General features: G+C 43.3%; 1 protein-coding gene across 2 annotated transcripts in view; it reads right to left on the bottom strand.

The window, feature by feature from the left end:
- Positions 1 to 1,080: 1,080 nt before the first annotated feature.
- The window catches only part of cwc27 (CWC27 spliceosome associated cyclophilin), a 422,942-nt gene continuing 401,261 nt past the window's right edge, over positions 1,081 to 22,761 (bottom strand). For both annotated transcript variants that reach the window (XM_068034150.1, XM_068034143.1), the window contains one exon: positions 1,081 to 1,415. In XM_068034150.1, coding sequence (XP_067890251.1) covers positions 1,253 to 1,415 — 163 coding nt within the window. In that variant the 3' untranslated portion in view covers positions 1,081 to 1,252. The remainder of the gene's footprint in view (positions 1,416 to 22,761) is intronic.

Raw genomic sequence — 22,761 nt, 5'->3', positions numbered from 1 at the left:
CTCTGGCCAGTGTGCTGGTTTCCTGACACCGGTCCCAGCTCCGGTCACTTTAGAGAAGGCAGGTTCGGGGCCTGGCAAGGCTGCCCGTCCCCATGAGGCTGGTAGTCAAATAGGTTAAAACCTTGTTAAAGGTACTGACAGGAGGCCGACTGGGATTTTCCAGTTGGCCTCCAATTTCCCGATTTGACAGGGGGCAGTTTAACTGCATGGAGACAGGCATCCAGTGGCAGGCTGGGATGCCCTCCCAGCCTGCCTGGGTGCAGGTGCTGCCATAGGCTAGCCTGTAGAGGGATTTCCCAGCCCACCCAACTCTCCACCCATAGTGGTGACCTGGCTGCTTTTTATTTAAATTTTAGAAAAAGTTGGTGAGAGCGTGCCTCATGTCGAAATGCCCTCTCAGTTACTTACCCTTTACTGCAGCAGGCTGCTCCTCTCAAGTTGAAAGGCCTCTGTTTGGCCCTCCAGCTTCAAGAGTCTGCCCGCCACCTTTAATTGAACAGGGTACCTGTCTCCAATCCAATTGGGTGGGTGCCTCTGTGAAAATCCCAAAGAGTGACTGTTGCGCCCATCCCCCCACCCACCTCATTGGGAGGGGGGGAGGATCTTGGGACCTGGAAACAGTCCTGGCTCCTGTTTCTCACCCCCAAAGCGAAAATTCAGCCCTATGTCTGCTTTATGTAACCTACCCTTGTAGAAACGCTGGAAACTTTGGTGACAAGAAACCTGATACAAGGAGCAAAGAACCTTTAGCGGAGGAAAAACAAATAAGTGCAGACCTGTAGCTTTATACATTGTGGGAATATGAAACTGTGTATGGCCTGCCTTTTTGCAATGCCATGATATGTGTGCTCTATATGTAGTTTTACCAGATCCTACCAATCTAGGCTTTACTGTTATGGCATGTGAAGGATGATGAATGAAGAATGAATCTATGACTATGGACTGAGTATTCCACCAGTTATGTTACTTGGCCTTACAAAGATAAATAAACTGTAATTTATGAATAGGAGACATAAATATGTTGCAATAGGACTGCAGAAGAACAGTAAAACAGACATAATAAAATTTATTTTCTAGCTATTTCAAGGAAAATCATTAGAAAATTTATTCTTTCAGTAAGAATCATCTTCGAAGTTTGTGATATTACAGACTGCATCAAGCTGCCTATGTACTAGCAGACATCATCTAGTGCCATATAACTAGGACAGAACTCATCAGTTACATACAACTTCTATTCATGGGGGCATGGGGTTCATCGTCTCTCTTTCTTCTCTTTCATGATCTTTTTACTTTCCTCCCTCCGTCTCTTGTTCACTGGATTCCGGGGATCATGTATTTCAAAAGTGTCTTCATCTTGCATGTTTGCATCTTTCACTTTTCTTGTTTGCTCCTCAAACTGGAGGACGTGCGACATCCTAGATTAGAAGGAATCAGACAAATATGATGTACGCCTATAAAATTCCTCTGCATGAAATGAAATACATTCAATTATATAAATCATGGGTGATTATTTATCACTTGCATCTAATAAACGTAATATAGAAGCATGTTGGAATACAAAAGTAGCTTTAATCATCTATGATTATTTTAATATGCAACATTAAATATTTTATGTAAACAAAGCTTCAAGAGAATTAATTAAACACTGACAAGGGACAGACTAAAGAAGTATTAAACATAATTTAGGTTGCATTCATCTTTTATTTATACACCAAAGAAAGTTTTAATGCATGTAATCCATTAATTAGAAAGTAACAAACACAGCTGGTATACAGTTCTAAATTTATATACCTCTACTGTATTCTAAGATAGCTTCAAACAAAACAGTAATATGATCTCTAGGCATGGTCCAAAGACAGAATTGAATGTCCCATTAGCACACTTTAAAATAATGCCACAAGTAAACAAAAAATATATTCAGATGGATTCCCTGTAAATCAAACCCAGATTATTAATTTCCTCAGAGGGGAAATTACTAATAATGGAACAAACACTTATCCATTCTAAGTTTTTGACGTGATATTCACCATGAATGTAATCATTAGACTTTTTCCGACAGTTGCAACACCAGAAACAGTCGTGTCACCACTAATTAGCAATAGCATCTTGATTTGGGGTACTGGTACTAGGTAGTGCTCAATCTAATCCCACCTTCCAGCACATCATCCGTAGCCTTGCGGGTTACAGCACTTGAGGTGCATGTTCAGGTACCTTTTAAATGAGTTGTGGTGAATTCCAGACACCCACAACTCTCTGGGTGAAAAGGTTTTTCCTCATGTTCTCTTTAATCCTTCTACCAATCACCTTAAATCTGTGCCCCCGGTAATTGACTTCTCTGCTACGGGAAACAGGTCCTTCCTGTCTACTCTATGCAGGTGCAGATATCTTAGAGGATTGTGGGGCTGGAGGAGATTATAGAGATAGGGAGGAGCGAGGCCATGCAGGGATTTGAAAACAAAGTTGAGATTAAGTGATTGGTTGGTATTTCTCTTCTTCTCTCTAAGCTAGGGCATTAGTTTAAATTAGGAGCACAAAGTCAAAAATTTCAATTGAAGCAAGTATAACAGTAAGTGAATTAGCACAGAGCAGGTTTAGAGGAATTAATTAAAATTAATACTTTAAACAAGGTACTAACTAGATTCTAAAAGAGGGAACGCTTGCTTGCAATTCCTGCACCATGTGGGAACATAGAACTGGAGCTGGAGCTGGATGAACTTCGGATCATTCGGGAGGCGGAGGTTGAGAGAAGTGATGGGGAGGTAGTCACACCTCAGGTAAAAGAAGTAGGTAGATGGGTTACCGTCAGGGGAAGGAGAGGGAACCAGCAGGCAGTGCAGGGATCCCCTGTGGCCGTTTCCCTCAACAACAGGTATACCGTTTTGGATACTGTTGCGGGGGACGACTTACCAGGGGTAAGCAATGGGGTACAGGTCTCTGGCACAGAGTCTGTCCCTGTTGCTCAGAAGGGAAGGGGGAAGAGGAGCAGAGCATTAGTCATTGGGGACTCCATAGTTAGGGGAACAGATAGGAGGTTCTGTGGGAACGAGAGAGACTCACGGTTGGTGTGTTGCCTCCCAGGTGCCAGGGTTCGTGATGTCTCGGATCGTGTTTTTGGGATCCTTAAGGGGGAGGGGGAGCAGCCCCAAGTCGTGGTCCACATAGGCACCAACGACATAGGTAGAAAGAGAGATGGGGATTTAAGGCAGAAATTCAGGGAGCTAGGGTGGCAGCTTAGAGCGAGAACAAACAGAGTTGTTATCTCTGGGTTGTTGCCCGTGCCACGTGATAGCGAAGCGAGGAATAGGGAGAGAGAGGAGTTGAACACGTGGCTGCAGGGATGGTGTAGGAGGGAGGGTTTTGGTTTCCTGGATAATTGGGGCTCTTTCTGGGGTAGGTGGGACCTCTACAAACAGGATGGTCTTCACCTGAACCAGAGGGGTACCAATATCCTGGGGGGGAGATTTGCTAGTGCTCTTCGGGGGGGTTTAAACTAATTCAGCAGGGGAATGGGAACCTAAATTGTAGTTCCAGTGTACAGGATGTTGAGAGTAGTGAGGTCAGGGATAAGGTTACAAGGATGCAAGAGGACACTGGCAAGCAAGAACTTGGTTTAAAGTGTGTCGTCTTCAATGCCAGGAGCATCCGGAATAAGGTGGGTGAGCTTGCAGCATGGGTTGGTACCTGGAATCTCGATGTAGTGGCCATTTCGGAGACATGGGTAGAGCAGGGGCAGGAATGGATGTTGCAGGTTCCGGGATTTAGATGTTTCAGTAAGAACAGAGAAGATGGTAAAAGAGGGGGGGGGTGTGGCATTGTTAATCAGGGAGAGTATTACAGCGGCAGAAAGGACGTTTGAGGACTCGTCTACTGAGGTAGTATGGGCCGAGGTTAGAAACAGGAGAGGTGAGGTCACCCTGTTGGGAGTCTTTTATAGACCTCCCAATAGTTCCAGAGATGTAGAGGAAAGGATAGCGAAGATGATTCTCGACAGGGGCGAGAGTAACAGGGTAGTTGTTATGGGGGACTTTAACTTTCCAAATATTGACTGGAAATACTATAGTTCGAGTACTTTAGATGGGTCAGTTTTTGTCCAGTGTGTGCAGGAGGGTTTTCTGACACAGTATGTACACATGCCAACCAGGGGCGATGCCACATTGGATTTGGTACTGGGTAATGAACCCGGCCAGGTGTTAGATTTAGATGTAGGTGAGCACTTTGGTGATAGTGATCACAATTCGGTTAGGTTTACCTTAGCGATGGGCAGGGACAGGTATATACCGCAGGGCAAGAATTATAGCTGGGGGAAAGGAAATTATGATGCGATTAGTTAAGATTTAGGATGCGTAGGATGGGGAAGGAAACTGCAGGGGATGGGCACAATGGAAATGTGGAGCTTATTCAAGGAGCAGCTACTGCGTGTCCTTGATAAGTATGTACCTGTCAGGCAGGGAGGAAGTTGTCGAGCGAGGGAGCCGTGGTTTACTAAAGAAGTTGAAGCGCTTGTCAAAAGGAAGAAGAAGGTTTATGTTAGGATGAGACGTGAAGGCTCAGTTAGGGCGCTTGAGAGTTACAAGCTAGCCAGGAAGGATCTAAAGGGAGAGCTAAGAAGAGCAAGGAGAGGACACGAGAAGTCATTGGCGGATAGGATCAAGGAAAACCCTAAGGCTTTCTATAGGTATATCAGGAATAAAAGAATGACTAGAGTTAGATTAGGGCCAATCAAGGATAGTAGTGGGAAGTTGTGTGTGGAATCAGAGGAGATAGGGGAAGCGTTAAATGAATATTTTTCGTCAGTATTTACAGTAGAGAAAGAAAATGTTGTCGAGGAGAATACTGAGATTCAGACTACTAGGCTAGATGGGATTGAGGTTCACAAGGAGGAGGTGTTAGCAATTTTGGAAAATGTGAAAATAGATAAGTCCCCTGGGTCAGATGGGATTTATCCTAGGATTCTCTGGGAAGCCAGGGAGGAGATTGCAGAGCCTTTGTCCTTGAACTTTATGTCGTCATTGTCGACAGGAATAGTGCTGGAAGACTGGAGGATAGCAAATGTTGTCCCCTTGTTCAAGAAGGGGAGTAGAGACAGCCCTGGTAATTATAGACCTGTGAGCCTTACTTCGGTTGTGGGTAAAATGTTGTAAAAGGTTATAAGAGACAGGATTTATAATCATCTTGAAAAGAATAAGTTCATTAGCGATAGTCAGCACGGTTTTGTGAAGGGTAGGTCGTGCCTCACAAACCTTATTGAGTTTTTCAAGAAGGTGACCAAACAGGTGGATGAGGGTAAAGCAGTGGATGTGGTGTATATGGATTTCAGTAAGGCGTTTGATAAGGTTCCCCACGGTAGGCTATTGCAGAAAATACGGAAGTATGGGGTTGAAGGTGATTTAGAGCTTTGGATCAGAAATTGGCTAGCTGAAAGAAGACAGAGGGTGGTGGTTGATGGCAAATGTTCATCCTGGAGTTTAGTTACTAGTGGTGTACCGCAAGGATCTGTTTTGGGGCCACTGCTGTTTGTCATTTTTATAAATGACCTGGAAGAGGGTGTAGAAGGGTGGGTTAGTAAATTTGCGGATGACACGAAGGTCGGTGGAGTTGTGGATAGTGCCGAAGGACGTTGTAGGTTACAGAGGGACATAGATAGGCTGCAGAGCTGGGCTGAGAGATGGCAAATGGAGTTTAATGCGGAAAAGTGTGAGGTGATTCACTTTGGAAGGAGTAACAGGAATGCAGAGTACTGGGCTAATGGGAAGATTCTTGGTAGTGTCGATGAACAGAGAGATCTTGGTGTCCAGGTACATAAATCCCTGAAAGTTGCTACCCAGGTTAATAGGGCTGTTAAGAAGGCATATGGTGTGTTAGCTTTTATTAGTAGGGGGATCAAGTTTCGGAACCACGAGGTCATGCTGCAGCTGTACAAAACTCTGATGAGACCGCACCTGGAGTATTGGGTGCAGTTCTGGTCACCGCATTATAGGAAGGATATGGAAGCTTTGGAAAGGGTGCAGAGGAGATTTACTAGGATGTTGCCTGGTATGGAGGGAAGGTCTTATGAGGAAAGGCTGAGGGACTTGAGGTTGTTTTCGTTGGAGAGAAGGAGGAGGAGAGGTGTCTTAATAGAGACATATAAGATAATCAGAGGGTTAGATAGGGTGGATAGTGAGAGTCTTTTTCCTCGGATGGTGATGGCAAACACGAGGGGACATAGCTTTAAGTTGAGGGGTGATAGATATAGGACAGATGTTAGAGGTAGTTTCTTTACTCAGAGAGTAGTAGGGGCGTGGAACGCCCTGCCTGCAACAGTAGTAGACTCGCCAACTTTAAGGGCATTTAAGTGGTCATTGGATAGACATATGGATGAAAATGGAATAGTGTAGGTCAGATGGTTTCACAGGTCGGTGCAACATCGAGGGCCGAAGGGCCTGTACTGCGCTGTAATGTTCTAAAAAAAAATTCTAATTCTAACATAGAACAGTACAGCACAGTACAGGCCCTTCAGCCCACAATGTTGTGCCGAACCTTTAACCTACTCTGAGATCAAACTAACTACCTACCCTTCATTCTACTATCATCCATGTACCTATCCAAGAGTCGCTTAAATGTCCCTACTGTATCTGCTTCTACTACCACCGCTGGCAGCGCATTCCACACACCCACCACTCTCTGTGTAAAGAACCTACCTCTGACATCTCCCCGAAACCTTCCTCCAATCACCTTAAAATTATGCCCCCTGGTGATAGCCCTTTCCACCCTGGGAAAAAGTCTCTGGCTATCCACTCTATCTATGCCTCTAATCATCTTGTACCCCTCTATCAAGTCACCTCTCATCCTTCTTCGCTCCAATGAGAAAAGCCCTAGCTCCCTCAATCTTTCTTCGTAAGACATGCCCTCCAGTCCAGGCAGTATACTGGTAAATCTCCTCTGCACCCTCTCTAAAGCTTCCACATCCTTCCTATAATGAGGCGACCAGAACTGAACACAATATTCCAAGTGTGGTCGAACCAGGGCCTTATAGAGCTGCAGCATAACCTCGCGGCTCTTAAACTCAATCCCCCTGTTAATGAAAGCCAACACACCATACGCCTTCTTAACAACCCTATCAACTTGGGTGGCAACTTTGAGCGATCTATGGACATGGACCCCAAGATCCCTCTGTTCCTCCACACTACCAAGAATCCTGTCTTTAAGCCTGTATTCTGCATTCAAATTCGACCTTCCAAAATGAATCACTTCACACTTTTCCAGGTTGAATTCCATCTGCCACTACTCAGCCCAGCTCTGCATCCTGTCAATGTCCCGTTGCAACCTACAACAGCCTTCCACACTATCCACAACTCCAGCAACCTTCGTGTCATCAGAAAACTTGCTAACCCAGCCTTCCACTTCCTCATCCAAACCATTTATAAAAATCACAAAGAGCAGAGGTCCCAGAACAGATCCCTGCAGAACACCACCGGTCACCGAGCTCCATGCTGAATACTTTCCATCTACTACCACCCTCTGTCTTCTATGGGCCAGCCAATTTTGTATCCAGACAGCCAACTTCCCCTGTATCCCATGCCTCCTCACTTTCTGAATGAGCCTACCATGGGGAACCTTATCAAACGCCTTGCTAATCTCCATATACACCACATCCACTGCTCTTCCTTCATCAATGTGTTTTGTCACATCTTCAAAGAATTCAAGACTCTTCAGGACTCTTCATGTGTCTTGGGGGGAGCACACATGTAGGAAGTGTCTCTAGCTGCTTGAATTCAAGCTTAGGGTTTCTGAGCTTGTGGGACAGCTGGAGTCACTGCGGAGCTTCAGGGAGGATGAGACATTTCTGGATTGTACACTCCAGGAGGTTGCCTACCCCACAGGAGCTCAGGAGTCTTTGGGGTGTGTGCCACTCTCAAATTGGTACTCAGCATTGGAGACTGCTGGGAGTGACAACACCTAGAAGGAATGCAGACCAGAACATGGCACCAATGGGCAAGGGACTCCACAGGAGAGAACAGCAAAGAGTAGAAAAAGAGTCATTACAGGAGATTCCATAGTTAGCGGGGCAGACACCCATTTCTGTAACAGTCATTGTGAGTCTGGCACAGTGTGTTGCCTCCTTGGTGTCAGGGTAAAGAACATAACGGAGAGGATGCAGAATATTCTGCAGGGAGAAGGGAGTGAGCCAGAAGGTGTGGTACATGTCGGTACATTCAACACAGTGAGGTCTGATATTAAGGTCCTATGATCAGATTTTCAGGACATAGGGAGCAAGTTAAAAAGTAGGACTTCCAAAGTAGTAATCTCTGGATTACTCCCAGTGACACACACTAGTGAGAGTAGAAATAGGAACATTGTGAGGATCAATGCATGGCTTGAGGCATGGTGCAGGAAGGAGAGCTTCAGATTCTTGGGGTATTGGAACCAACTCTAGGGCAGGAGGCACCTATTCAAAAGTGATGGGTTGCATCCCACAGGACTGAGACCAATGTCCTTGTGGAGAGGTTCACTAGTGTGGTTGGGGAGGGTTTAAACTAAATTAGCAGGGGATTAGGCACCAGTATATAGAAGCAGAAAAGAGGAATAAGGACTGAAAGTCTTTGATAGTACTAGAGAAGAAAGTAGTACCATATTAGATGGAAGCAGACTAAGAAGGACTACGAGGAAGGACAGGTTTAGAATGCATATGTTAGGGCACAATTTGGTGAATAGGGTTGGTGAGCTACAAGCACAAATACCTGTGCGGGAATATGATGTGGTGGCAATAATAGAAACATGGCTTAAAAATGGTGAGGACGTAATATTGTTATGAGATTTCTTCTGGTTTTTTTTTGTAAAATATGTTTTAAAGAACTTATAGTTGAATTATGGATATTGAGTCATCTGGAGTTTGCTGAACTTTGTTTTTTTTAAAAAAAGGGAGGTCAACAGAAGGTTTGGGATTGATTGAAATGTAAACAAACTGGAAGGCACCGGAGTCCAAATAACCCAACAGGGGTTGTGCTTTTGATTTGGAAAAAAATGTTTGCAATGGAGTGATAGGCCAAGATTTTTGGTTATCATGAAACTTGTGTCTGAACAATTTTTGGTTTCTTTTTGAACTATTACAAAAAGTCAGTTGCTGCATGCCTGCCAGGAGAAGATATATTTCTCTCTTGAAAAGAATTGCTTCATCAAGTGTGTTTACTATTTCCTCCTATATTTGAAGAAAACCTTACTGCTACATTGCTGCTATAAGACCTAAGAAAGTCCTTTTCATAGATGTAAAACCTGACTGGAGCTTTCTGTGCTGCATCTCTTGAAAAGCCTACCCAAACTGATCATCAACATCGCCTGGAAAGAAGGGTTCTAGAAAGATCCCATTGACAGCTGCCTATTCACTTTTGGGGCACCTCACCAAAACAAAGGACTTCCTTCCATACCTTATTTTTAGCCTAAGTGGTTTTTTTTATTCCTCTATTTCTTTGCAACGGCTGTAAACAAAATGCCATTTTATTTTTTTCCCGGTTAACTGGTTGTGTACATGTGTGTGTATGTGTGTGTGTGTGGGCTAGGATAAATAAGGGGCTTTAATATTTCAAATCGCTTGTATGTTTACTTCCTTGTTGGTTAAAACTTGGTTCATAATAAACTGATAATTTTTTTTATTAAAGGAACCTGGTTGGCGTGCTTTATTCTGGGGACAAATAGAGTATCTGACTGACTGTTTCGGTAAGTGCGAAAATGTAAATATATGTTGTGACCTGTGGAGAAGTGGAACTGAATTAACAGTGCACTCCTCCCACCTTGGTCGTAACAATATTAATGAATACGAAGTGTTCAGTAAAGATAGGGAAGGAAAAAAGGGAGGTGCAGTGGCAGTACTGATTAAGGAGGACATTGTGGTGTTGGAAAGAGAGGATGTCCTTGAGGGGGCGAAGACAGAATCCATTTGGTTAGAGTTGAGAAGCAAAAAGGGTCTGATTAAGCTATTGGGGGTATTCTATAGGCTTCCAAATAATGAGAGAGAAAGAAAGAGAGAGAGATGGAGGAGCAAATCTGCAGGGAAATCACAGAGATGTACAAGAAATATAGAATGGTGATATTGGGGGACTTTAACTACCCAAATATATATTGGGATAATGTTAGAGTAAAAGGTAAGGAGGGACAGGAATTTCTGAAATATGTTCAAAGAACTTCCTTGACCAGTACATTTTCGGTCCAACTATGAAGCAGGTATTGCTGTCGCTGGGGAATGAGATGGGCCAAGTGGACCACCAAGTGTCTGTTGGGGTGCACTTGGGTAAGAGTAATCACCGTGTCATAAAATTTAAATTAGTAATGGAGAAGATCAAGGAACAATCGAAAGTAGAACTTCTAAATTGAAGAGGGCTAACTTTAATAGGATGAGAGGGGAACTAGCCAGAGTAAAAAGGAACCAAAGAATCATAGAATGGTTACAGTACAGAAGGAGGCCACTCGGCCCATCATGTCCATGCCGGATCTCTGCAAGTGACATTACCACTATGCCACTGTCTCCAATTCCCTTTTGAAAGCCATAATTGAATTGGACGCCACCACACTCTCCGTCAGTGCATTCCAAATCTTAGCCACTCATTGAGCTTTTAGGTTTTTCCTAATGTCGCCATTGCTTCTTTTCCCAATTACCTTAAATTGGTGTCCTCTGGTTTTCAACCCTTTGCCAATGGGAACAGTTTTTCTCTATCGACTCTGTCCAGACCTCTCATGATTTTGAGCACAACTAAATCCCTCATCCCCGGAACTATTCTCATTTATCAGTTCTTAGAAAATTCAATAACCTGTGTAGTGATGTTGAACCAGCTCAAATGCTTGTGTTTTCATTCAGCAGAGGACATGTTTAATAGTGATTTATCAGTAATGAATCAGAAGCTGAGTTAGACTGAAAGGAAAAATGGTAATAACACAATGGGTGATCTTTAAGGATGCTAGGTTTCAGGTACAGGCTAGGTACTTTCCAACGAAGGAGAAAGTTAGGGTAACCAAAGTCCGGGCTCCTCGGATGACGAAATATGATGAAACAAAGAAATTGGGTATATGCTGCACGTCAGATGAATTCTTCAAAGAACCAGGTCAAATACAATAAGTTGAGAGGGGAAATGAAGACAAATATAAGACTAGCAAAGAGAGAATATGAAAATAGAATGGCAGTTAACATAAAAGGGAACTAAAAAATCTTCTACTGGCATATAAATAGTAAGTGTGTAGCACGTGTAGTAAGAGGCCATTGGGGCCTATTAGGGAGACAAAGAGGGTGATATTTGCTAAGAGGTGGAGGGCAAGGCTACAGTACTTAATGAGTACTTTCTTTCGGTGTTTACTAAGGAAGAGGATGCTGACAAAATATCAAAGAACAAAGAACAGTACAGCACAGGAACAGGAACAGGCCATTCGGCCCTCCAAGCCTGTGCCGATCTTGATGCCTGCCCAAACTAAAACCTTCTGCACTTTCGGGGACCGTACCCCTCTATTCCCATCCTATTCATGTATTTGTCAAGATGCCTCTTAAACGTCTCTATCGTACCTGCTTCCACCACCTCCCCCGGCAGCAAGTTCCAGGCACTCACCACCCTCTGTGTAAAGAACGTGCCTCACACATCCCCTCTAAACTTTGCCCCTCTCACCTTAAACCTATGTCCCCTAGTAACTGACTCTTCGACCATGGGAAAAAGCTTCTGACTATCCACTCTGTCCATGCCGCTCATAACTTTGTAAACCTCTATCATGTCGCCCCTCCACCTCCGTCGTTCCAGTGAAAACAATCCGAGTTTATCCAACCTCTCCTCATAGCTAATGCCCTCCAGACCAGGCACATCCTGGTAAACCTCTTCTGTACCCTCTCCAAAGCCCCCACGTCCTTCTGGTAGTGTGGCGACCAGAATTGCACGCAATATTCTAAGTGTGGCCTAACTAAAGTTCTATACAGCTGCAGCATGACTTGCCAATTTTTATACTCTATGCCCCGACCGATGAAGGCAAGCATGCCGTATGCCTTCTTGACTACCTTATCCACCTGCTTTGCCACTTTCAGTGATCTGTGCACCTGCACGCCCAGATCTCTCTGCCTGTCAATACTCCTAAGGGTTCTGCCATTTACTGTATACTTCCCACCTGCACTAGACCTTCCAAAATGCATTACCTCACATTTGTCCAGATTAAACTCCGTCTGCCATTTCTCCGCCCAAGTCTCCAACTGATCTATATCCTGCTGTATCCTCTAACAATCCTCATCACAGTCCGCAACTCCACCAACCTTTGTGTCGTCCGCAAACTTACTAATCAGACCAGCTACATTTTCCTCCAAATCATTTATATATACTACAAAGAGCAAAGGTCCCAGCACTTATCCCTGCGGAACACCACTAGTCACATCCCTCCATTCAGAAATGCACCCTCTGTCTTCAATGACTGAGCCAGTTCTGTATCCATCTTGCCAGCTCACCTCTGATCCCGTGTGACTTCATCTTTTGTACCAGTCTGCCATGAGGGACCTTGTCAAAGGCTTTACTGAAATCCATATAGATAACATCCACTGCCCTTCCTTCATCAATCATCTTCGTCACTTCCTCAAAAAACTCAATCAAATTAGTGAGACAAGACCTCCCCTTCACAAAACCATGCTGCCTCTCGCTAATTAGTCCATTTGTTTCCAAATGGGGGTAAATCCTGTCCCGAAGAATCCTCTCTAATAATTTCCCTACCACTGACGTAAGGCTCACCGGCCTATAATTTCGTGGATTATCCTTGCTACCCTTCTTAAACAAAGGAACGACATTGGCTATTCTCCAGTCCTCTGGGACCTCACCTGTAGCCAATGAGGATGCGAAGATTTCTGTCAAGGCGCCAGCAATTTCTTCCCTTGCCTCCCTTAGTATTGTGGGGTAGATCCCATCAGTATCGGTAGACGTGGAGATGGTAGAGGTAATAGGTAGGGTTAAAATTGATAGTCAGGATGTACTGCAAAAGCTGGCTATGCTGAGAGTGGATAAGTCACCTGGTCCAGATGGTTTACATCCTACGTTGCTAAGGGAAGTGTGAGGACTTGCCATAATCTTCCAATCTTCCCTCTGTAAGGGGAGGTGCCAGAGGATTGGAGAGTGGAAAATGTGACACCCTTATTCAAGAAAGGGTGTTAAGGACATTCCTAGGCGAGAGTTTTATGCTCTCCCCTTCGGCAGGTTTGGTCCAGGGTGGGAAGGCCTGTGAACCACTGCCAATTGAGGCCCTTAACTGGGCACTTAACCTCCAATTAAGGGCCTTTTCCCACTGTAGCCACAATTAGCTGTGTGGCAGGCGGCCCTGTCACCACACGGGAAGCATGGCATGAAAAACTCTCGGGGGCGGGGGGTGGGGGTGGCGGATGGTGGTATCCCTCATTACGAGGCACTTAGTGTCTGAATGAGGGACTCGGCCCCGCGAGACCCCTCCTGCCCTGACCAACCTGATGCCTGGCTCCAGCAATGCTCCTTGGCCTCCGGTACTTGTACCTCCAGCAGCAGCCACATCCTCCACAGTGGTGCTGCAGCTGCCAGCCTCTGACTGGCCGGCAGCTCTCTATGGGCAGGACTTCCATCGATAGGGGTCCTAGATCCTGTGGAAGGCTGCTCACTGTCCACTTAAATGCCTGATTGGCACTAAATGTGGTGAGCCTACCGGAGAACAGACGATGCAGGGATCTCAGCGTCGCTTTTTCCGGATGTAGAGACCCCCACCGCTAAAATAAAATTGCCCCTCCCCAGGAACTACAGGTTAGTGAGTTTACTATCAGTGGCGGGTAAGGATTTAGAAACAATAATCAAGGAAAAAAATCAACAGACAGTTGGAGGGGTTTGAGTTAATTATGGAGCCAGCCCAAATTTGTAAAAGGCAGATCGTGCTTGACTAATCTAACTGAATTTTGTGATGAAGTAACAGAGATGGTTGATGAAAGGAATGCAATGGACCGAATTACAGTATTACAGCACAGTCTGCACCGGCTCTCCAAAAGAGCAATTTACCTAGTGCCACTCTCCTGCCTTTACCTCGAAACCCTGCATATTCTTCCTTTTCAGATAACAATACAATTCCCTCTTGAATATCTCGATTGAACCTGGCTCCACTACACTCTCAAGTAGAGCATTCCAGATCCTAACCACTTGCTGCGTGAAAAAGCTTTTCCTCATGTCGCCTTTGCTTCTTTTGCCAATTACCTTAAATCTGTGCCCTCTTGCTTTCAATCCTTTCACCAATGGCAATGACTTTTCCCTACTCTGACCAGACCCCTCATGATTTTGAACATCTCTATCAAATCTTCTCGCAACCTTCTCTTCTCCAAGGAAAACAGTCCCAACTTCTCCAATCTATCCACGTAACTGAAGTTCCTCATCCCTGGAACCACTCTCATGAGTCTTTTCTGCACCGTCTCTAATGCCGTCACATCTTTCCTAAAGTGGTGCGCCCAGAACTGGAGACAATACTCCAGTTGAGGCAGAATCAGTGTTCTATATAAGTTTAACATAACTTCTTACTGTTGTACTATATGCCCCTATTAATGAAGTCTAGGATGCTGTATGCTCTATTAACTGCTCTCTCAACCTGTTCAGCCGCCTTCAATGATTTATGCACGTATACACACAGGTCTCTCTACTCCTGCACCCCCTTTAGAATTGTACCCTTAATTTTTTATGGTCTCTATTGTCCGACCAAAATGAATCACTTCACACTTCTCTGCATTAAATTTCATCTGCCACTTGTCCGCCCATTCCAACAACTTATGTCCTCTTGAAGTTCTACACTATCCTCCCCACAGTTCACAATGTTTCCAACTTTCGTATCACGTGCAAATTTTGACATTGTGCCCTATACACCAAGGTGTAGGTCATTAATATACATCAGGAACAGCAGGGGTCCTAACACCGACCCTTGGGGAACTCCACTACCAGCCTTCCTCCAGTACTAAAAACATCCATTAACCACTATTCTCTGTTTCCTGTCACTCAGTCAATTTCATATCCATGATGCTACTATCCCTCTTATTCCATGAGCTATAACTTTGCTCACAAGTCTGTTGTAAAGCTCTTTATCAACTGCTTTTTGGAAGTCCATGTACACCATATCAACAGCATTACCCTGATCAACCTTATCTGTTACCTGCCCAAATAAGTCCAGCAAGTTAGTTAAACGCAATTTGCCCTTCACAAATCCATTCTGCCTTTCCTTAATTAACTCGCATTTTCCCAAATGAATATTAATTTTGTCCGGAATTATGACTTCTAGAAGCTTCCCCACCACCAAGGTTAAACTGACTGGCTTGTAGTTGCTGGGCTTATCTTTACATGCTTTTTTGAACAAGGGTGTTTGTTACTACCAGGTGAGAAAGGTATCTAGGGGTCCCTCTCAGCCTTCACCTAGTTTTACCGTAACCGGGTTTAATTTTAAACACACCGTGTTTTAGTACCCCCTTGGTGAATCCTCATTCACTGCTTTCCAATTATAAGGCAAAGAAACCAGCACAAACAGGTTTTCTTGGGTTTAAAGAAGAAAGATTGAAATTTATTAAACTTGAACTTAAACTCTAATTCGGTTGACACCTACAGATACACGACGCACCCATGCTAGCATGCATACCTGATACACACATGCAGATAGAGACAGAAAAAAGCAGAAGAAAAATAAAGTGGAAAGGTTTGAGGCAATATCTGAAGAGGTTTTGTTACAGTTCTTTGAGCTCACTGTAGAGTCCTTGATTGTAGGTAGATCTTGCTTTTTGTTGGGGCCCAGTATTCTTCTTAAACCTTGTTCCCTGTAGGAGACTTCTCTCTCTTGGGGTTCATGTGTCTTCTGTGGATTCAGAGGCTTGCGAGAAAGAGATAGGAGCAGACAGGAGAGAAATCTTCTCAGTCCAGGAACAGTCTTTCAGTTCAAACTGTTTGTACAATTCAGAAAAATCCCAGGTTGCCAAGCAGGTTAGTCATGTGACTAACTGGTCTGACCACGTCTTGGATTGTATTGCCTTAGCAGTCTCTGGAATGCTCCTCTTACACACAATACCTGGTGATCAAGGTCCATTGTGGGTTGAATGTGTCAGGGAATGGTCCTTTGTCCTTCCAAACACCGTCTGTTAATATGAAAATGTCTTTTCCAGCCACAGCTGATCTGTTTAACAAGTCCTTTCTTCACTCCAGTAACAGTTTAAAATCAATCTTCATTACAAAATTAATGTGTCTCATTCTTGGCACGTGGGGTCCTAGCATGACAGTGTTACATTTGCAATTCTCTAGCCCTCTGGTACCACTCCTTAATCTAAAGAAGACTGGAAAATTATGACCACTGCCTTCGCAATTTCCACTTTCACTTCCCTCAGTATCCTTGGATGCAGCTCATCCGGTCCTGGCACCATATCAACTTTTAAGTATAGCTAGCCTATCCAATACCTCCTCCTTATCAATTTTAAACATTTCAAGTGTCTGAATTACCTCCTCTTTCACCATGACATGCGCATATATTCTTCCTTGATAAAGACCGATGTAAAGTATTCATTTAATACCTCAGCCGTTTCCCTGCCTCATGCGTAAATCCCCTTTGTGATCCCTAATCAGCCCCAATTCTTCTATTTCCACGTTTATACTAATTATATGCCTAGTGAAGACTTTTGGATTCCCATATATGTAAGTTGCCAGTCTCGTTTCATACTCTCTGTTTCTCTTTCACTTCCCCTCTGAATCTTCTATATTCCGCCTGGTTTTCGGTTGTATTATCCATCTGACATCTGTCATGTGCACAGTTTTTCTTCATCTTCATTGTCATCCAGGGAGCTCTGGATTTGTCTGCCCTATTTTTCCTCTTCATACCTTGATTGTGCCCAAACTAACTCTTCTTTAAAGGCTGCCCATTGTTCAGCTACCGTTTTGCCTGCCAACTTTTGATTCTAATTTACCTGGGTCAGATCCATTCTTACCCCATTAAAGTTGGCTTTCCCCCAGCTAATTATTCTTACACTGAGTTGTTCTTTGTCCTTTTCCGTAGCCAACCTAAACCTCATGATACAATGATCACTGTCCCTGAATTGTTCCCCTACTGACACTTAATCCACCTGGCCCATCTCATTCCCAAGAACCAGGTCTAGCAGTGCCTCCTTTCTCGTTGGACTGGAAACATATTGCTGTAGAAAATTTTTCTGAACACACTCTAGGAACTCTTGCCCCTCACTGCCCTTTACACTGCTACTATCCCAGTCTATATTTGGATAATTAATGTCCCCATTATAACAGCTCTATAATTGTTGCACCTCTATAATTTCCCTGCAAATTTGTTCCTCTACACCTTTCCTGCTAGTTGGTGGCCTATAGACTGCACCGAGCAATGTAACTGCACCTTTTTTGTTCCTTAGCTCTAGCCAAATAGATTCTGTCCTTAACCATCTGGGACATCCTCTCTCCCCAGCACTGCAATGTTCTCCTTATTCAATACTACCACTCCCTCCCCCTTTCCTATCTTTCCTGAACACCTTGTATCCAGGAATATTTAGTACCCAGTACTGCCCTTCTTTGAGCCAGGTCTCTGTTATAGCCACAACATCATACTTCCACTATTTGCGCCTGCAGCTCACCAATCTTATTTACCACACTCCGCGCATTTGCATACATGCACAGTAACCATGATTTAGACTTTATTGCTTTCCGTGTTATAGTGAATAGCCTCCTTCTATGCCATAATGACTCTATGATGGGCTGAATGGCCTCCTGCTGTGCCATAATGACTATGATTGGCTGCATAATCTGCTTGATGATATCACTGTTGCTGGATGCCAAGGAAACCCAATAGCTGGCACCAGAATAAAATTAACATTGGGAAAGGTGAAATTCATGCCACAGAGATTGCTAGATCTTTGTGGGCAGCTTTCTTCGAAGTTAGTGGCGAGCACTGTCACTTTGTGACAGATTGCAAAATCCAGGCCATTAAGTGTCTTAGTAGTACATGCTGTAGGAAAAGGCACTCATCCCATAGCCATGTGGTCAAATATTTGAATGTTGGAAGAAGCCAGCTTAGATTTTTGTGCAAATTATTGTCACACTCAAGCAAGGAGCAATTATGAAATATAATTGAACTCCAAAATGGACACTTTTACTGTACTGCCGGAGCGCTGAACCAGACATCAAGTCTGTTCAAATGTTGAAGAAAACATTAGAAGTACTAATAGACCATTCAATGTTAATGGCTACCTTTATTAACCAGTTGGACTAACAATGACTTTGCAGACATAGGCCAAATTTGACGCCCCCCAAAAGAGCAGGCTTGTGGCCGGGGGGAGGGAGCAGGCATAAAATGGAGTTGGAGGCTGGGGGGGGCCCTTCCCAACCTGCTCCCGCCTCTGCTGCCAATTTACGCAGGGCAGCGGTGGAGAGGAGTGGCCTGCCCACCCCAGGTCATTCAAGGCCCTTAAGTGGCCAATTATCTTCCTCTTTAGGGCCTCTGCCCGCCGTCACGAGTATTTTACATTTGGCTGGCTGGCGGCTGAGGCCTTAAAAAAACTCCTCATAAAACTAAGCGGCCCTCTGGAGGGTTGGCGGGGCCTCCTGATTGAGCACCCTGTGCCCCATAGAGGGCCATCCCAAGAACCCCAACCGCCCCCAACACACAACATGCACCCCTAAGTAAGCCCCCCCTTGCCTGCCTGACCGATTTCCCCCGGCGAGGCCCCAAAAACTTACCTCTTTTCGGAGGCCGGCCATCATCTTCCTCCTGCAGCTGGGTGTAGTCCCAGCTGTGGCCACCGCTCCCGGTGGCGCTGCTGGGACTAAGTGCTGCCGGCCCACAGCTCCATTAGGCGGGACGTCCTGCCTCAGTGAGGTGGAAGTCCCTCCCAAGACCAATTAAAGGCCTGAGGATTGTAAAATCCAGTCTGGATTCCCAGGTCTGGCGGAGGCGGGAACACCGACTTTTCGGCCGGTGGACGGGTCCCCCCCGCAGCCCATTGTAAAATCAAGTCCATAGAGACTCTAGATTCATACGCGGGATAATAGATGTGAAAAAGCACCACTATATCAAGATAGAAATGAGCAACATCCAAATTCATTGTCTAACAATAGCCACACCATCAAATCATTTATGAGAACACAATGAGAAACTTTGGTCACCTGACAGAAACCAAGACTCCGATAAGATACAATGCTGAGCCAGAAAGCCAGGAGGGTGAGAGAGATCTATTCCAGCAAAGAAGATCCTGCCTCAATACCATTTTAAAACTACCTCGAAACAAAGACAAAAGGTGACTTTTGAAACTCCCTAGCTGAGAGTTTATTTTATTTATTTAGAGATACAGCACTGAAACAGGCCCTTCGGCCCACCGAGTCTATGCCAACCAACAACTACCCATTTATACTAACCCTACAGTAATCCCATATTCCCTACCACCTACCTACACTAGGGGCAATTTACAACGGCCAATTTACCTATCACCTGCAAGTCTTTGACTGTGGTAGGAAACCGGAGCACCCAGCGAAAACCCACGCGGTCTCAGGGAGAACTTGCAAACTCCGCACAGGCAGTACCCAGAATCGAACCCGGGTCTCTGCAGCAAAGCATCCGTCCACCTGAAAATTTCCGAGTTTAACTTAATTGAATCTGGAACAGAAAAAACCAGGCCTGTAGTGTTTAAATGTTCCTCCCGGGAAAACAAACAAGGTTTAACAATGAACTCTTTTTAGAAATACCAGACCTAAACACATGCTACCTTTTAATCTCTATCTTTTCTTGTATGCATGAGAGACTGGATGTGATTGTGAATATTTTCAGGTATTGTTTAATAAAGATTTATCTTTCTTTAAACCTACGAGAAAACTTGTCACTCGTGTGTATATTGACCATTAAAACAGGTTAATACACAATTCTAATAAAAAAAACACTGTCTTCAGTCAGTTGAGAGATGAACAGGGAAACGACCCCCATCATTTCCCACCAGGACGTAACACTATCTTAATAGGACAACTCCACAATGGACTATAAACTTATCAAAAAGAGAAATTAAAAGTGTTCCCTCTTGCACCAACACATGCCCCCTCACTCATATAAATGCAAGTGCGCAATTTTCAGTGCCCAAGATTCCTTTTCATGAAATACCAGTGTAAAGGCTCTTTTTAGATCGAAATATTTTCAATCTGGGCTACCTTTGCATTACAGGAGGAGAGTAAATACAATCCCAGGATTAAAAAAAAAGCGACGATGAATATGAAGATCATTAAACAGCCTAAAATTCGTAGTTGGGAAAATAGTCTAGAAATATACAGAATTCTATAAATGTTTGGCTAAAGAGACCATAAGGAAAAGCTAACTTAATTTTTAAAAGTAGATTATATCTTACAAATTTACTCAAATTCTTTGAAAAAGTAACACAATCTAGTAAATCAGAGCTATTCAATGAATATCTTCAATTATCAGAAGGCATTTGATAAAGTACCACATAGGCTTTTAAAGAAGCTTACGAATTATTAGCTACTGGATTTTAAAACTAGTTTGTCAATAAAAAGCAAAATAAGAAAGTTGTGTAGTAACTGGTAAGGAATCTGCATTGTACTACTATGACTACTACTTTCATCTGACAGGAAAAACTTATAATGGAATGAGTAGTTGGCTTGCCATTTGGTCGCATCCTGAGATGCCGAGTGAAGAAATGAGGTAGCTTCTGCAACAGATCTGCAACCATCTTTGTCAGGTGGCTGCAGGACCATGAGGCACTGTATGTTCATGTTATTCATAAATGATACGAAGGAGATGAGTTATTTGTAATATAAAATTTGTTGGTTACTCTCAGCCATGTGGCTAGATGCTGAGTTCAAGGGAAAATTATGACATTCAAAAGAATCTGGATCAACTGACATGGATTTTAATATAGATAAATGTAAAATAATGCACAATGGAAAATGAAACATACACAAATAAGGTGTGTAAAAAAATTTTGGATGGAATTATTGACAAAAGAAAGCTTCCAGTCAATGTGAAACCTTCTGAAATACTACACACAGGAATTTTACATGAGTATATTTACGAGTACCTAAAAATATTGTTCAATGGAATTTAAACCCATTGGTCTTTAAACTCTGAGCATCAAGCTGGCATAAACTACAGAGCATGTTGAATACAATACAGGTCTGAATTATTTAATATTCTGCAAGTACACATAGATCCTCATTCTTTACAACAAATATTTTCCAGTCTTCTGGATTTCAATTTGCCTTGGCATTGATTCAGATTACAATCAACATTATTCTTTAAAAAGCTTTGAAACACCACCCACTATTTTTTTTAAGTAATCAGCAATTTTTGTATATTAATTGGTTACACTCTATATATACTAATAATCATTAACATATCTATCAAGCTTTTGATTTTTTTGGTAGCCATAACCAATGATGTTAAAATCCTCTACAGCTATTTAGAAAATTTATTTGGCAATTGCAACAGGTATTAATCACATAGAGCTAAATATGTGTGTACATGCTACATTTGGAATGTCACGACTACACTCTGGATGGCTTTAGGCTCCTGTTCTGGCAGTTGGCAGGCATGTTAATTTGATTAGCAGTCATACTGCTGACAGCATCCCAGTTTCATCATTTAGAATTATAGCCCCTTAAGAAACCCTACTGTGCTACACGTGCTTATCAGTATCAGTCGACGGTTAAACTTGCAGTGCTGTGACACAATGCCTCAAACCACACAGTTTGTTTTCTCTGCTTTTGAAGGAAAAAAAGTCATCTCCTTTGAAAGAATGTTTAAACACAGACACAGATGGAATAGTTTACACTCATGGCCCAGACTTGACTTCCAGTCTGACTACCATAACCTACATTCTGTTAGCGGGCCTCCAAAGTCATTGAATGCTTCTTGCTCTAAACCTCCCACCAGTGCTTTCTGCAATGCTTCCATCCTCCTACTTCACTGTTCTCCTATCAACTCCTGCATTTCATTATGTGCTCTGTGGATCTCACAATTTGTCTGGGTTTCTCTATAACGAGTAATATGAATTCTTATAATTGTAAACATAGTAGGCAGTGTTGAAATGCAAGTAAAATAAATTAATTTTCTGTTCTAAGTGGCATGTTGTATAAAAAAGTTGTAGCAGAGATTGGTAATGTGATTTTCCCCTCATTCATAATTCAGTGATGTGGAACCAAGATATAGTACACAAAAAGTTATTGAAAAGAGGCTAGACTGAGTCACTTGAAATCTTCTGATGTCTGAGGGTGCACTCATTCTTGTACTCAGGTTAGAAAGTTGCAGTGTAAATCTGGAATCAGGGCTCAACTTGACTTTGGAGCAAAATGGAATAGGACTCTTTAGCAGGTGGACCTCACTCAGTTTTGCTCTGCAATCAGGGTGAATCCTAATTCTAGACATATGGCATAAAATTTCAGTTTTGTACCAACACTACTTGTAGTGTTAATGCATCCTTTCTCCACAGGAGAGGAGGTTAAAGAATTACACTTGTGCTTTCAAGACAAAGGCAAAATCTTGTTTACACTATTAGTATTTATGGTGATGCAAAGTAAAATTCTGCACATCACGGAAGAAGATCTACTCTATTTTGTGCCACAAAGTGCAGGATTACAAACTATATGCTCACAGGCTAATTCATACATCCACCCGAGTTAAGGTTCCCCTTTCTACCATAAAACATTGAGATAAATAACTGTCATATTTTTGGGTTATTAGACTAGATATTATCTTGAGTTCAGTGTTACTGACTAGTGCATTAAATGGACCTCACATCCCTTACAAGAGGAA

Source organism: Heterodontus francisci, chromosome 1 (assembly GCF_036365525.1).
Source record: "Heterodontus francisci isolate sHetFra1 chromosome 1, sHetFra1.hap1, whole genome shotgun sequence".
Classification (NCBI taxonomy): domain Eukaryota; kingdom Metazoa; phylum Chordata; class Chondrichthyes; order Heterodontiformes; family Heterodontidae; genus Heterodontus; species Heterodontus francisci.
Note: the sequence above shows the minus strand (reverse complement) of the source record. Positions and strands in the feature narration are given on the sequence as shown.